Source organism: Equus asinus, chromosome 7, assembly GCF_041296235.1.
Source record: "Equus asinus isolate D_3611 breed Donkey chromosome 7, EquAss-T2T_v2, whole genome shotgun sequence".
NCBI classification, from domain to species: Eukaryota; Metazoa; Chordata; class Mammalia; order Perissodactyla; family Equidae; genus Equus; species Equus asinus.
In genome coordinates this window covers 50,330,534-50,345,072 of record NC_091796.1, presented here as the reverse complement: position 1 = coordinate 50,345,072, position 14,539 = coordinate 50,330,534, and the positions used below count along the sequence as shown (strand labels likewise).

The window sequence follows — 14,539 nt, the reverse complement described above, 5'->3', positions numbered from 1 at the left end:
GTAAATGAGTTAGGACCCGGAGAGGGTTTTCAGACCAGGCCACTAGTTTCTGCTTGCAAACGGAGTTGATCTAATCCTGCTTTTGCAGCTGAAAGTCAAATAGCTTATTGAGCAAACCCAAGGTGAATTTCGGCACACTTTAGAGTCAGTGGCATTCAAGAATGAACACATTCAGACGCTATGATTTTTAATATGTCATTTATTAAAACCAAAATCACTTTATATTTTCAAGGGGTGGATTTCAAAGATATAAAGAGAAATTCATGCTCAGAGCAAACAGTTTTGTTCAATTTCTGTAAAAAACGGAGTGAACCCTGAAACGTGGGAAATTGCTTCACTGAAATTCAAATTTGAAAACGAATTCATTTTGTTTTGGGATTGGCCAAAATGTTTAAGGAGCCCCAATGAACTATAAGAATTAATTTATTAAAAGGCAAGAAGTAGAATCAAGGTTCAGAGTATGGGTCATGAATAGTCAGTGAATGATCCAAAGTAACGAGATCTCTGTGACCTCAGAGGGATTCACCACTTAATCATTTCTCTTTCGAAGCAGTTTCAAAAGTACATTGTGTCTTTTTGGTGACTGGTACAGGTCTTGCTCATGTATAAATAAAAACAGAAAAAGCGACTTTCTCCCTAAAAATTTCCAGGTTTGCTGCCTGTGGATGGATGAGTTTGCCCAAGAACTTGGAGCGGGCGAAGTACTGTGGACACAGGTTTCGAGTTGCAGCACTTTCTCACAAGAGCAAGTCCACTTCATAAAATATTCTCATTTACCTTTTTTTTAAATGTGGGAAGAATGACAGGCACTCCACTGAAGAAGATGCTGAAGGCAGGCTTGGATTTGGGACTCAAATCTGTCACCTAATAATGGTGTCACACAATTAAACCTCAGTGAGCAGAGCTTTTCATTACTGCGAGGATGAAGTGAAAACCACAAAGCCTTATTCTGTTGTCCCCACCCTGGAGAACAGTGCAGGGAACAAAACTGATGAAATGTTTTTGAAGAAATCCAAGGGGGTAAAATATAGACAGATTTGCAAGTTTGAGAGGCTGATAACTTCCTTCATAAAATGTACGGCTCCTGCCCTGAAACTTTCAAGCATGTGTGATCATCACAGTAAAAGACTTTTAGTTTTCAGTATTTAAGTCTCTTACATAGTACACAAGGTCCACCCACCTGCTCAGCAGTGACTAGTATATGTGTTGTTACAATGGATGTTAGAATGATACACTTCTTAATTGCTTACTTATTCCTCCCAAAGACAATTACTTATATTTTAGAATAAGCAGGACTCTGCAGTGAAAACACACAGACCTGAAAGCAGAGCATTAATTATTTTATTAATTTCTTCTTTTTACATTATGGGAAACATTCATCTATTTACAATTATTGTTTTGTCCACACACAATCTAGGTAAATAAGCCTATGAAATTCCAATTCATAAAGCCATAAAAATGTTCCCCACCCCTCCATCTGAAGGCTTTCAAATGAATCTTGTTTTTCCAAACCAAAATAATTTTTAAAAATTACATTTGGGAATTCAGATATGCTAGTGATTTACACTCCAGTTATTTAAAATATGCATCTAGACATGTTTTAAAAAAGAAATGGTAAATTCACAAGGATAAGGCTTAAATTAAAGTGGTAATGCACAGTAAAACATTAAGGAAACATCTATAAATAACAGAAATATATTACAAATAAATTAGTTCTATTTACCATTTCAAATATTAAAAATCTTTAATCCATTTCTTCATCTCTCTTTACAAAAAGGTTATGTGAATTGTATGGAAACATCTGCAAAAAATATAATAAATACTTAATTTCTTTGAACGTTTTTTGATGTGGGAGACAAACTTCTTTTGTAATCCCCCCCCCAAGAAAATGCCTTTATACCAAAGTTAAACAAAATAAGTAATTTTTCAGGGTACATACATTTTCCATTATGAACTAAAAAACATTTCTACAAATTACATCAAAAAGAACAATGTAACAAAGGTTATGCTCATGGATGTCAGTTTAAGGGGGCAAGTGGTTAACAAGCAGCTTTATGAGGGGTCATGTTTTAACATCAATAATTAGCTTTTTATAAAGTGTTTGTACAATTTGTGTTTTTAAGGAAGGCAAAGGTCACGATGCCTGTAGGCATTCAGCTAAAAGATTTAAAATTCTTACCAAAAATAGCTTATGAATATACAAATACCATTCACATAGACAAGATAAATAGGCCTTTTCTTGTCTCTCTTTAAAATATCCTGGGCTAAACCAGTTTCCAAAGAAAATATCATAGGATGATCTTGAATTGTATTAGAAATCTATTTCTTAATCCAAATCTTATCTCTACCTCAGGGCACAGAGCTGTAGTTGGGAACACGGGTCTTCAAATGGATGCTGCTTCCTTTACATTAATCTGGGAGTTCCAAGTCATTTTCAGGATGGAATGGACCATAGGCTACCCAAAGTGGCAGTTGGCCTTACTTGACTCAAACTTTGTATGACCTTCCATTGTTGCTACAAAGTAAAGGAAAGGTGTATTCTTCTTAAAATCAGCAATATTGGAAGCTCAAAATCTCCATATGCTCCAATTTTACAAAGCACCCAAGGTGCTCTGTACACCCTAGTTAAAAGTTGGTTGGTTGGTTTTTAAATGAGTTAGTAGCCCTTTTCTGGTAAACCACAGCAGTAAACATTTGTGCCCTGTTTATAAAGATAGCTCAAAGCATCAATGGCTCTGAGAGGTAGCGAATTCTCTAGTGGTTTTAGAATATGTCCATGAAAATATTGTTGCCAGAACCCATCACCTCTCTTAATTTCATAAATAAAATTAAATTAGCACCTGGCTATGAGAGTGTATTTTTTAAAAAGTTTCTCTGGTGCAAGCATATTTGATGTATGCTTTTAAAAGTCTTTCATTTTTTAATGGTAATTTCTAATGCTTTAGGGTGGGAGCAGGACATAAAATGCCAGTGATACTTTAAGATCACCACATTCTAAATGTTTAAACTGCTAAGAGTAAGGGCATTTAAAGATAACTTCAGCTAGATGCAAAGTGCATACTGCCCATCCATCACAGCTCAAAATGGAAAGCAACATTCTCTGCCAAAAGCCTGGGTTTCTTTCAGTGTTTATGAATCATGACTTTCCCCCCCCCCTTGGATGCTGAACCTCGTGGATTGCAGATCAAATTTCTTCTCTCACTACCTGGGACCTCAAGATGAGTGGCAGCTCTTTGCAACGAGGCAGCATGTCTATTGGGATAGGAAACTTATTTGATCGGTTTGACATAAGACAAAAACCCTTATGCTGGGGAATGATAGGACTCGGTGCAGTCGAGAGAAGACTAAAGGAGAAAATATGTCTGCAGTGTCAACTACTGGGTTAAAACAGACAAATGTGTAGCATTCAAAAGGATGATAGGAAAATCCAAACTTTTCTCTGACAACAGTCTGGCTGCCATTTACAGCACTTCACAAGCAGATGTGTACTTATATATGTGTAATTAGGTAGGCCCCCCAGGATGGACACTAACAAATGAACAGAACCAACAGTTTCCCCTTTAAAGACCCCCACCACCACCACAATATAATATACATAGTACAAGAAAAGTTGATAAAACATTTCAGGTCTAAATTTTCTTAATAATAGGACAAAAAAAAATCTCTTTTGTAAAAGTATCTTAAACTATCAGCGCTTCCTTTGCCTGGCCTTTCTTCACGTTATTGCCTTTCAGAATAGATTAATTTCCCTGAAAGATCGAATTTACAATCTTCTGCTGATTGAGACATCTGAAGCAGGCATTGATGAGACAACAGTGAGGCAGTTTGTGCAGCTGTGAGTGGAGCAGGTACCCCAGCACCCGCAGATTTCCCTTACCCCGTTCCCACTACACATCCAGGTCCCCCACCGCCAGCCCATCTCCGATCCCTCTCGGTTTGTCACTCACTGATTCCGAGAGATCGCGTGATTTCTGAGGTTGGAAATAAAGTGCTCCATCTGCTTTACAAAATAATAACCGTTTAGGGGAAATAAAGGGACTCGGAGCCCTAGTTTCTTTCACGTGGAAGACGGTTAAGTCCCAAAGGATCACCCTGTGATAGTGGATTTCTGAAATACTCTATGGTTTGATATTGCTGAGCTCTAGGGACAGACTAGCTGGAGAGAACTGAGGATGGTGGGGGACCTAACAGGGCCATTTCTACACAGGTGGGCTTGGTTTTGCCACGAAAAGAAAGGGTTGGCTATCCGGATGAGGCAGGGTGACGCATCAGTACAGGTGGCGAAGCTCGGTGAAGAACATGGGCAAACGGGTCCGGGCAGCAGAGGTTACTGGGGGACGGCTCCTGCAAGATCGACAACTACACCGCGACAGTGGAAGTCACTGAGCTCAGAAACAGACGGGCTCGGAGGGCGAGGGGGGGAGGGAGGAGGAGGAGGGGAGGACAGATACTTGGTGGCGACGCCGCGGGCTGCGCGCGGCGCGGCCCGGCGCCTCAGAGCCGGGTCTGCGCCTCGGGGATGTAGATCTCGATGCTCTCGGCGCTCTCGGTGGCCGAGTTCTGGCGGACGGACGCGGCGCGCTTGGCGGCCATCAGGCGCTTGCGGGCCTCCTGGCGCTGCGAGCTCTCCAGCGAGCGCTCCCGGATCAGCGGCGCGGGGCCCTTCGCCGGCTTCTTTGGCACTGGAGGAGGGGCCCTTCTCTCCTGATCAAAGCAGAAGGTTCAGGACATTACACAGCTTCTCAGGACAAGCTTGGGAAAAACTGGGATAGGTCAGTAGTTAGAACACATTTTTTTTTTTTTTTTAACCTAAGGGTAGTTAACTTTGATCTGCACCTTGTATATATATTTTTTCTTCATTATTCTGGCTTGGGTATTCAAAAGATGCAGAAAACAAAAAATACCGGTAAGCTTAAGGCCAAGAGTAAGGCTGGATTGCAGAGCTGGGTGTCTCCAAGGGAAGGATGTGGGTATTTAAAATGCCCCCTGCTGAAAGGGTGCGGCTCCCAGCACATTTAGTGTGGTTCTCTCTGGAGGCTCCAGACTCTTCCCGGTGCCAGAGATGGGAAAGGATGGCAGCGACAGCGGCAGCATCTTAGAACTCTGCATCCCTTCTAAGGAGGCAAGGCAGCGGGTGCGAGCGTGGTTCAGTTTAAAAACATCACCGCCCTCTCCCCAAGCCCACCCAAACCTAAATAACCAAATGAGGAGGAAGAGATCTTAAGACTGCGTTCTTTAGCTTTGTTGATGACACAGTGAGTAATACCCGTTTGCACATCACACACAAACACACAGCGAGATACTTTCCAGGGTCACCCTGGAGGGAGGCCACTGACAGTTCCTACACTCGGGGGTGGAGTCAGTTCCAATATGGCTCGGAAAACATCCTGTTGGGACATCACTCCTTAGAGGCCTCAGGATGACTATGGTGGCCCAGAAGGCAATTCCAATCACAGGGACAGGCACTGTGCCGTGAAAATTTAACACAGGACTGAAAGAGGTCATCCTCCTTAGCAGCAGCAAACCATAAAACGGTTAGATATTTTTAAATGCCACTGCAAAACCAAAAGCCATTTATCACTTGGGCCGCGGACGGTGGGAGGCGGGAGGCCGAGGTGGGGGGGCCGCGGGTTGGGTGGTAGGAGTGCCAGGGGAAAGAATGGGATCTAAACCACAAAGGAGTTTTAGGAAAAGGATGGTGGGCTTTCAGGCTGTGAAAAGGTCCACGTGAATCTGATGTTTTCATTTTTAATAAAATACCTTCAATTTTCATAAAATTAAATGTGAAAATTATCTTAAAATATGGGTTCTACTACTCTCCAAAGGGCATCCTTTGTGTGGAACGCTCATGCTCATCACAGCAGCTCCTCCTTGCTTGGCGGGTGAAGTGCCCAGCTAAACTTAATGACATTGGAGTTGCCCTCAGGCTGTTTAAGGTGGAGTCTGTGTGCCCCAGCGGACAGAAAAAGAAACTACAGAGTACAAACAGTATTCTGCCAACTCTGCTTGTGCTGCTTCACTTTTTCCCTCAAGTTCAGGGAGTGATGAAAAGCTCAGATCATAGACAAAGTGTATAAAAATTGAGAAATCAAGTTAACTAATGACTTACTGTGTAAATGTCAATAGACTACATATATCAATGCTTCTTAGCATCACAACTTTTGGACATTTTAAATCTTCATTCATGGGTAACTTAGTGGATATTTTTTTAAGTATGAATATTGGAAACTTTTTAGTCATATCTTCCTTTCCTTGTACATTTTCTAAATAATAGTATTTTTTTTAAATCAGTGAACGAGAAATTAGATGGATCCACTCTAGAAACTAAATTACCAGTATGTATGTACATCTGTAGTGTTTTCTTAAAATAAGAGCAATTTAAAAGCTTATTAGCAGAAGGTTTTAAACACATATTAAAGAAAACTAGATTGAGTGCAAATGTTTGGCTTCCCAAGTTAGAGGCCACACGTACATCGATGGTTCTCTTTCACGCTTAACACTAAAACCCCCAGGTTGATGGTGACAGAATTGGAGATGAGGGACAATGACGACAGCCCTCCTGTTGAATACGCACCGTCGTTTGTGACTGGATTTCTCCAGGGAGCCCAGTGACCCCAAGAACCCTGATACTATGATGGGAAGAGCAGAATGGATTGGATTGTTGTCAGCTCTCCGATAGGTCAGGAGATCCGAAAAGGGCAAGGCCACCAGTGCTTCATGGGAATAGCCAGGCCTAATTTTTAGAAGTTGAATCTCTTGGAACTATTTAACCCCAGGCCATAGGAAAGCAAAGGGTTAAAAAAGTTATTCAGGACAGGCCAGCCCAGGGCGGGGACACTGGATACCCTTGTGAGCCTGATGGAACCACATAATCAAATGTGAAAATTGCAGTTTATTAATTAAAGTAAAAGAATTTGAGTCTTTATTTCTAAACTGTTGCATGAGGAACCCAGTGAGCAATATACCCCAAGGCAAATCAACCAAAAGTAAAACTCTTTAAAAAAAATCCCAACATTTATGATTACTGTGAAGCTTTATGATGTGTATTTTTAAACTTGAACAACAGTGGTTTCTTTATTACTATATTTATGAAATGATTATCAGAGTCAGTTAGTTTTCAGGGTTTCCTATTTTTCTTGGGAACACATCCTAGGGGTGTAAGGAAGTTGAACTCTGGCTCTATGTAATCATGCACTGAAGATGTCATTTATTTTAGTTTAAAAAGCAAAATGGAGGCAGTTCCTTCCAGTGACTAAAATGGTTTAACTTAAAGTTTAATTAACAAAAAAAGCCACATTCCCATTTTCCAATTCACAAAGACAGGTTTTTCTTTAAAAATATGCCTGAAACATATTACAGATAATATCCCAAATGATTACTATGTAAACATTGTCATTACAATGAAATTAATATGATATCAGCTCCATTTCACATTGTAAACAGCAAGACTGAATGAAGAAGCCTATTTAGACTGTCCAGTGTTTGTGCAGGTTTTTAAATGAACCATACAAAATCTACATTGTTCTACCTTCTTGTCAAGAGGATCCATCTGTTTCCAATTATTGGCCTTTAACTGATGAAGTTCATCAAATTTCATACTAATATTTTCTATGGACAACTGCAGCATGTCCCAGAACCCCGCCAAATCCTGGGAAGTGGGCCTTGGATGAGCATTGGGATTCTGTACAAGAGAAAGAAAAACATTCATGCTTTAGAGGCGATCTGTGATAACAAGCACAGGACCAAAGTGGTATTTTCACATATTTCAAATAATATAAACAGGATGAGTTCCTTTCGGTTTTCAGACAAGTGATAAAAGTGAGGCTACAAATGGTAATTTTATTTATTTCTTTTAAATTTTATATATATATATATATTCAGCTTTATTAAGGAATAACTGACAAAATTGTAAGATATTTAAAGTGTACAATGTGATTATTTGATATATGCATACATTGTGAAAGGACTCCTTCCATTGAGTTAATTAACACATCCAGCACCTCACATACTTATCTTTTTGTGTGTGTGTGAGAACATTTAAGTTCTACCCTCTTAGCAAATTTCAGTTAGACAATACAGTGTTATCAACTATCGTCACCATATTGTATATTAGATATCAGACCTTATTCATCTTATAACTGAAAATTTGTACCTTTTACCCACCTCTCCCTATTTCCCCCACCTCTGAAGCCCTGGCAACCACTTTTCTACTCTCTCTTTCTATGAGTATGACTTTTTTTTAAAGATTCCACTACAAATGTTAATTTGTACACTCATCCAACTGAGTCACTGATTCTCAAACGTCAATGTTGTAAAACTCGTCTTTTGTAATATATCTGTCAATATGATATGAGTTAGAGTCTAAACACTTGAAAAATCCAGAATGTATGATCTCCAGCAAGACACATTTAAAATATCATATTTAAATGAAAATACCATTAAAAAAACACAGTATATTATTATGGAGTTGGTATTTGATGCCATGCCATCCAACTTACTCAGACAACAGATAAGGAATCTAAAATAAGATTCACTTTAATATTCATGTTGAGTGAAATAGGGTAAACAGATGATGAGTAATAAGATAATTGGATTTTCAAAGTACTGTGTGTTTAACCATCAAGATGTTACCAATATAGGAAGTCATTTTATCATATAAGTACTTTGACAAAATCATTTGGAAATAGTTTTAAACTGACCATAAAATAATATAGCAAATGTGAGAACACATATCTATATATACACTTAGATGTCTACAATGACCCATTTGCTAGATAATATTAAACATTCGTTGGTGTTTAAGGATTGACTTTTTTTGCTCCAATCCACATATCCCTGACAAGTACTAGAAAGTATGAACCTCTATTTTATAGGATCTAAGACAGAAAAAACGTAACTAAGAAATTGAAGGTGCCACGCTCATTGTTAATCACCACTACAACAATAGCTAAAGGCATTCAAGGTTGGATGGGTGGGAGCTTCCACATGTCAGAGGTATCCAGCTGGGATCAGTCTTGGTTACCTCTGGGTATTCCAGGCAATTGGATAGACTGAAACCCATGCCAGTTTGCTAGTAGAAACTAGAGGCCAGTTTGTACTTTTAAAATCAACCCCTATAAAAAATGATACATCAGGGGCTGGCCCCATGGCCGAGTGGTTAAGTTCGCACGCTCCGCTGCAGGCAGCCCGGTGTTTCTTTGGTTCGAATCCTGGGCGTGGACATGGCACTGCTCATCAAACCATGCTGAGGCAGCGTCCCACATGCTATAACTAGAAGGACCCACAACGAAGAATATACAACTATGTACTAGGGGGCTTTGGGGAGAAAAAGGAAAAAAATAAAATCTTAAAAAAAAAAAATGATACCATCAGATTTTCAGAAAGTGCAAGGTCAGTGACCATCAAAGTTAACAGGTTGGAAAGAACTGTTTAGCCCTTTGATGGACTAGCATTATTGGTTTGGCTTTAAAATAAACATAAGTAAAGATGTACTTATAAACTTACACTTCTAAAACTACCCATAGTTCTCAAATTCATTGGAAGAAGTAAATTCTAAAGTTTGTATTTGGTTAAGTACTAAACTCTATTCTAATGACACGAATTAATGAAAGGGCTTCTCTCTAGTATTTTGATTTAGTAAATTAAAAAAAGCTTCTCAATATCTAGGTACAGAATAGACAAATAATAGCTTTGACAAAGTACCTCTCACATGGAGTTTTATGATCTCACAATATATTTCCTTATGTTATTGGTAACTAAAAACTAAATTGCTCATATTTTGGAGTCCACTAAAGTCTTTTACATCACAAGCCCTACTGGCTAAACTGTTTCAGTGTACCAATGCATGAAATGATAGATCAGTAGGCCCAAAGAGTTTGTTTAACTCTGTATCATAGGCAATTTGCTTCCTCCTCACCAAGAATCTCTTTGCCCCCATGTCATTAAGGGGATGGATGGAAGAGCAGAGAGAACGAGCTTAGGCACTCGGCCGGTCTCAGAATCAGGGGGTCATGTGACATCCCATGCATAGGAAGGAGCTGTAGCACTTGCCTCAGTCTGAACAAGACCACTTGGAGGTCAGAGGTGGTGGAGGGTATAGTAGGATGAGGAGGAATGGGTTCCGTGGTTTAGTTTTGTTGGAAAAAGTTAATTTTCATCCATGTATTCTGTGCCTGAGAGTCTAGTCTGAGATAATGTGCAAGTGTTTTCAAATGTTCTCCTCCTCAGAGTAAGAAGTCAAGACAGGAGAGCTGAGTCTGGTTGTGAGCAATCGTAGTGCCACTTTTATGCAGCTTTTAAACCTAAGCAATGCCACCACCAGGCCACTGTACTTCCTGCTGCAGAGGAGGCAGAGCTGACTGCTCAGCCCCATGTCTCTCTATGAGGGTAAGGAGTGGAACTCAAATCCGGAGGTGGGGCAGGATTTACAGGGAGTGAGGTCACACAGACTGGGATTTGAATCTTGGTTCTGCCTCTTACCACGTGGCCCTGGCCAAGTCACTTAGCCTTTCCATGTCCATTTTCCTCAGCAGTAAAACGGTCATAAAAATCATGTTACTGTCTGCTCCACAGTGTTGCTTTGAGGATTTAACCACATCATAAATCTAAAGCCGTTAGCATTGCGTCTGGCACATAGTGGGCTCTTGACCTTCCCTTCTGGGGCGTGGCTGGACCAGCCGTCAATGGCCCTCTGCCCTCAGTGCAGTTCTGCTTTAGTCTGCCTCTGACACGCTGCTCACATTTTGCCATCTACGTTCCTCCACTGGCCAAGGACTGTGAGCCCATAAGGAGTTAGGAAACGTCAAAAGCTAGCTCTAACAAGGTTAATCTTTCCTAGAAGTCTGCAAAATTTTCAAAATGTTTTGTCTGCAATTTCATCTTCAAAATCTCCACAATATTTGCATTCTACTTCATAATATCCCTGCTCATTACATAATTCTTTGAAAAAGTGTTCTATGTCTGCCCTATTACTTGTACATATTGGCCTCCACAAGTATCTCTTGCTGGTTTCAGAAATATGGCTTTATATGAACTTTCTTACATTTACGGAACAAAGAATCATGTTAATTAAGATCTGTGACACAGGAGCAAGCTTACAAATTAGCAGGAATTCTGCACCTGGCACATAGTGAAACTCAAGAAAATAGTTGTTGAATTCACTTATAATACATTTACTAATATATATAATCTCATAATCTGGAATAGAATTTCAGAGAGGGTGCAAGAAGGGTCAGGTAGTTTTGGTGACGGAGGGGAAAACAAACAATAGATGTGGGGGGTGGCTGTGAGGAAGAGGGAAAGGATAGCCCCACAGGAGGTTTCAGAAAGAAAAGCCTGGCGATGACGGAGGGAGAGCTCCAGCTTTTGCATGCTTTCTCTTTTCTCTTGGTTGAACCCTGTCTAGATGAGTCCCGTTCAGTCTATCTTTGTCTTTGTTAACAAGAAGATATAGTTAAAACTCTAAAATCATAGTCTAGGTGAATTAGATTGCAAGTATTCATGTTTTTACTTGCCACAAGATAAACAGGTTGCTTTTCATTTTCTTTATTTTAGATCCAGCTTGACCAACAATTGACCAATAAAAGCTATTCTCGTGGAGTGACACTTGAGAGATAGTAGCAGTTTTTTGTTTTTTGGGTTTTTTTTGAGGAAGATTAGCCCTGAGCTAACTACTTAGTGCCACTCCTCCTCCTCTTTTTTGCTGAGGAAGCCTGGCCCTGAGCTAACATCCGCCCATCTTCCTCTACTTTATATGTGGGACGCCTACCACAGCATGGTGTGCCAAGCGGTGCCATGTCCGTCCCGGCATCCAAACCGGCGAACTCCGGGCCACCGAGAAGTGGAATGTGGGAACCTAACTGCTGTGCCACCGGGCCGGCCCTTAGTAGCAGTTTTTTTTAAAAAAAGGCATATGTGAGTAAGCTCTTGGCCTTGTATTTTGCAGTCAGTTTTAAACACATTGTTGATGCTAGTGCTTTTATCTCTTTGTTTTGCTTTATTTTGTTTTTGTATGTCCAAGAAGAATGAATTATTCATTTGTCTCAGGGAGATCAAATCTATACTTTCTGATGCCCTCTACCTCTGTCTTTCGAGTTAAAACAGAGAACTCTGATGAGGAAATAGGCCCTGCTGGCTATTTCAGAAAGAAAATCATTATCTAAAATGCTTTTCTGTAATATTATTTTTGAAATATCAGGCTGCTCCCTATTTTGGTAAGAATAATGAAATCAGAGAGGCCATGTGAAAGCCAGGAAATGGGAAAATTTTCAGTTACCAAAAAAGCAGGAAATGGAGTTTTAACTTGATTGGAGTTTTTTCTTCTAGGATTATTTAAGTATAAAATAAATATTTTTAATTTTAAGAATAGCAGGAAATAAGACTCATCACTTAATAGAGAAATACACTCTATTCCAGAAATAGAGAAATAGAAAAAACACTGTATTCCAGGTGAGAGAGTCCAATGGGCCTCGACTTGGTTCAAAATCAGTTTTACTTTAGTCGGGCCAGTCTTGACAACACGTTCTTCTCATGGTTCTAGCAGGGAAATGGCAGTGATGGGGAATGGTACCTACCAGGTTTTCTTCACACAGTTCTCTAAACTGGTAGAATTTCTGCGCCATGAGAAGTTGGGCACTGCCCACTGCAGTTCGGATCTTCCCTAGGACTGAAAAGAGCAAACACACAAGAAGTTTACACATTCTGTCTCATTGTTGAGTCTGGGAAAGCAAAGAGGAAGTTATGCTGTCATAATTAGGGAAGACAGTATGCATCCTGCACGCGCACACGCACACAGCCCAATCACGATCGTTACTCTGTTGGTCTATGTAACAGAGGCTCCGGGGTTAAAGCACAGAATCAACTTGGAAAAAAATACATGCTCGTCATGCATATTTCCTAGGAATAATGGAGTTTTCCATCACAGTCCTGGATGTTACCAAGAGAAGAGGCAGAGAGTTTTTTCCCTCTTACTACAAGGATGAATTTCAAGTGTTTACCCGTATGGTTATGGATTTATTGGTGTCAGCAATCACGGTCTGCTAGCTTGTTTTTCTAATCCAAATCCAGATACAAGGAAGCAGTCCTAACGTGGAAGGGGATCTCTTGGCACTCACCATATCCCATCCACAGCCTTCATTATTTTTCCGGAGCTCAGCCACTGGTACTGTCAGGAAAAAGCCATGGCCAGTTGAAAGATTTTCTAAGGAGTGAACATTTTCCACCTGTTGCCTAGGGAACACCAGCACTGTCACAGCTTTTCCACTCTACAGACCAATTTTATTGTTAATATAGGTTTAATTCCCTATGCACTGTGCTGAAAAATCTTCTCCTTTGCAAGCTACTTCTTGCCTTCCGTGCAGTCTAAGGCAAGAACCTTTCAACTGATGGGCGTGCCGAGACGGGGCGGAGCCGCTCTGCACAGGGTTGTCCTGAGGTCTGCATTGTCCCAAAGCCTCTCCCTCCACCCGGTGGGGACTGGGGCCCAGCTGCACTGCTGGAGCCCTGCCACCAGGCAGTTCTCAACCCGCCCTGCCTGTCAGGAAGGAAGGGGAGAAGGTGCCCTGTTGGTCCCTTCCCTGCCCACATAGAAACCAGAGATGGAGACTTCTCAGAATTGCGCTTGCCCTGTTTTGAAACCTTCTTGGGAGGCACATGACGGGATTGAAGCAATGTTTTTGCTCTTGTTGTTTTGTTCTGAATTTATAGATCCTGAGACTCAGAGCGGAATTAGGTCTCCTTTTCTTGACCTCATTCCCCGCAAAGTCTGAGGAGAAGAAAACAAAAGAAAAAGGAACTTCATTTTGGCACAGGGTTTTCTAGTAATTTGCTTCTCTGTTTAACTGCTAGGCTAGATCATGGTTTCTGATGCATATGATACCCAGGAAGTGCTCCAGCATTTCAGCCTTCCCACAGCTGTAACTCAGGGCATTCACGAACTCTCTACCATGTCACGAGTCACACCAAACAGCTGCAGGGCAGACATTTGCCTCCTCAGTGATAGCGAGGGATCCCCCTTGACAGCCATCTGGCAGCAAGTCCTCAGGCCTAGGTTTTTACTTTTTTCCAATCTGCTTTTAAAATCTTTTGGGATGGGTATCCGTTTCCTGTTTAACAGATCAATCAGTTGTGTGAGGCCTCCTCTCTCTATCACAACACCCCTGAAGCAGAAAGGACGCCATATGGGGACACAGTTGTTCTGGGAGCAGGCCCTGCGTGGGCTGAGGGTTCTGGCTCCAACACTTACCAGCCACTGCCTGGGACAGGTCACTTGATTTCTGTTTTCTCGTATGTAAAATGGGGCTAATGGTACCTATTTGTAGGATTATTGTGAGGGATTCCACAAATATTTATTAAGGGCATAATGTGCCAGGCACTGTCCTGGATGAATATGACACAGTGACAAGCAAGACAAAGGCTTGCCCTCATGGTTACATTCTGGTGAGGGACAGCAGGTGAGACTGAGGTCAAACATCCAAACATAGATATAAATGTTTGGGACTGGCTAGATTACTTGGCTTGGGCCAGATGGGACCGAGCAGGA

General features: G+C 41.0%; 1 protein-coding gene across 21 annotated transcripts in view; it reads right to left on the bottom strand.

The window, feature by feature from the left end:
- Positions 1–1,320: 1,320 nt before the first annotated feature.
- The window catches only part of DLGAP1 (DLG associated protein 1), an 843,533-nt gene continuing 830,314 nt past the window's right edge, over positions 1,321–14,539 (bottom strand). For 15 of the 21 annotated variants that reach the window (XM_070513311.1, XM_070513314.1, XM_070513313.1 and 12 more), the window contains 3 exons: positions 12,573–12,664; positions 7,529–7,681; positions 1,326–4,704 (listed from right to left, as the gene is read on the bottom strand). In XM_070513311.1, coding sequence (XP_070369412.1) covers positions 4,495–4,704; positions 7,529–7,681; positions 12,573–12,664 — 455 coding nt within the window. In that variant the 3' untranslated portion in view covers positions 1,326–4,494. Of the gene's footprint in view, positions 4,705–6,874; positions 7,682–12,572; positions 12,665–14,539 lie in introns of those variants that run through there. The other 6 variants (XM_070513331.1, XM_070513332.1, XM_070513328.1 and 3 more) reach the window with 2 other exon arrangements.